General features: G+C 47.6%; 1 protein-coding gene across 1 annotated transcript; it reads right to left on the minus strand.

The window, feature by feature from the left end:
- Positions 1–203: 203 nt before the first annotated feature.
- Positions 204–1,524, minus strand: Gpr19 (G protein-coupled receptor 19). Its single transcript, XM_051173191.1, has one exon. It carries the CDS (start codon positions 1,505–1,507, stop codon positions 260–262), a length of 1,248 nt encoding a protein of 415 aa, XP_051029148.1. The 5' UTR covers positions 1,508–1,524; the 3' UTR covers positions 204–259.
- Positions 1,525–2,268: the final 744 nt, after the last annotated feature.

The raw sequence follows: 2,268 nt of genomic DNA on the forward strand, positions 1-2,268 counted from the left end.
TTGAGTCCTGGGAAGACCTACCAGTGCTCTTAACCACTGAGCCATCTCTCCAGCCCAGGAAAGAACTTCCCACGGGCATCTAATGGTTGAAGCACTATTAACCAACAAAGGCAACTAGAACAAAATCCGCAGAAACCATAGTCAACCGTGTATGCACTTTACAAAGTAGACAGTTGAGTGAAAGCTAAGCAAATCACTCCCTCTTTATATTTAAAGCTTTTTAATCTCTGGCACATAACAGTGAAGGAATTCTTAGAAATCAGACAAAAGTGTTTGGTGGGTTTGAATTGATGGGCCAGGCCAGCTTCTTTTCCCTGGCCTCTCGGTCAAATGAGTCATAGACAGAGTCTTTGGTTATCGTCCTGCTCATGGGAGGGATTTCCGAAATGCCAACATAGTTTCTTTTGGCCATCCTTGAACTGGTTGTGATGGTGTAGGCATTGCTGCGGTAACATTTCATCGAGGACATGCACAAAGTCTCCTTCATCCCTCTCCGAAAGTTGGCATTATAAATGGAGTAGAGAGTGGGCTTTGAGGCTGAAGAGCTAAAGGATACCCATGTGACCGCTGTGAAGACAAGCGAGCTCTTCCTGTAGTCTTGCTCATGGGGGTGCCAGAGCTGAGCCACATGGAAAGGCAGCCAGGAGAACAGAAACACTACGTTCAAGAGGAGAAACATCTTGACCGTTTTCACCTTGGTCCTGGGGACAATGTTCATTGTCCTCCTCAGGGTCCGCCCATCAGTGCCTATTCTCCAGATATACTTTATGACCTTCTGGTAAAATAAGATTATGAGGACAGAGGGAATCACAAACCCCACCAAGAAGTGGATGACAGTGTAGGCAGTTCCCTCCCAGGAGGGAGGGAGGAAGTAGTTACAGTGGCTGTCCCAGCTGGAGCCATAGAAAAAGAAGACAGGTGTCACGAAGGCTGCATCTAAGACCCAGGAGGCGGCGATCATCTTCTTGGCCTTCTCTCTGGACACCTTGAAGCTCAGAGGGTAGACGATGGTGTAGAACCGGTCGATGCAGATGGAGAGGAGCACGTAGATCTGGACGCCTGGAGTGAGATACTGGAAGTAGCGCACTACCTTGCACATGGCGCTACCGAGGGTCCACCTTCCGGTGGTGAACTGCAGCACGACAAACGGTGTGCTGGCCACGCTGATGAGAAGGTCAGCACATGCCATGGAGACCACAAAGTAGTTGGTGGTGGACTGAGTCCTCCGGCTCCTGTGGATGACCAGACACACCAGGGAATTGCCAAAGATCGAGAACAACCACAGAGCGCCGAAGAAAATGCTGGCTGTGGCCACCTCTCCAGGGTTGAGTCCATACTGAAGGTCTGTCCTGTTGCTCATCCAGTCGTGCTCCTCAGGGAATCCCATCAGGCCATGGGGCAGCAGGGCCTCAGCTGCTTCCAGGCAGCTGTAGTTCTGAAGGGGCACCAGCAGGGTAGCAGCAAGTACAGGTGATTGGTCGTTATCCATTCTGTGAGCAAAGACCATAGTCACTCTGTTCTCTTAGTTCTGAATAGGACGAGAAGAACGAAGCCTCCTGTTAAAATGGTATCCTGTAAGCCGCCTACTAACAAGACAAGTCTTTGTAGAACATTCACCGGTGGGTACAGGGCTTCATAAAGACATTTCATTCAAGCAAGCCGTGTGCTTGACCACATTCACCCTCCAAAGCTCCCTCTTCTCCCTTCTCTTGTTAGTCTCTTCCTTCTCCAGACAATCTTGCTTCTGTCATCTCTCTCTCTCTCTCTCTCTCTCACACACACACACGCACGCACACACACCAATGATTTTATGTATCTACTCTACTCAAAATCTAGGATCCGGAGAGGAGAGAAAATGTGATATTTGTCTGTCTGTGTCTGCATTATTTGTTACTAGGATCTCCACTTCTATCCACTTTCCTATAAATGATTCCATTTCATTCTTTAATGGATGAATAGGACTCTACTGTGCCCATGTATGTATGGGTGTGTGTATGTACACACATACATATGTGTGTATGTATGTGTGTGTATGTATGTGTGTATGTATGTATGTATGTATGTTATCACATTTTCTTTATTCATCTGTTGACTGGTTCTGTATTTCCGTATCTTGGCTGTGGTGACTTGTGCTGTCTGCAGTAAACACAGATATGCAGGTCGTCCGTGGTAAGCTAACTTAGAGTCCTGTGTGCATTATCCAGGAGTGGCAGAAAGATGATCCACCGTATTTGACATTGAGCTTGGTGGTCATCTGTTAGTGATTAG

The sequence above is a fragment of the Phodopus roborovskii genome, unplaced genomic scaffold, assembly GCF_943737965.1.
Source record: "Phodopus roborovskii unplaced genomic scaffold, PHOROB, whole genome shotgun sequence".
NCBI classification, from domain to species: domain Eukaryota; kingdom Metazoa; phylum Chordata; class Mammalia; order Rodentia; family Cricetidae; genus Phodopus; species Phodopus roborovskii.

Excerpts from the sequence above, each read along its gene's own strand:
- Gpr19 (XM_051173191.1), bottom strand. The coding sequence starts at position 1,507 with ATGGTCTTTGCTCACAGAATGGATAACGACCAATCACCTGTACTTGCT.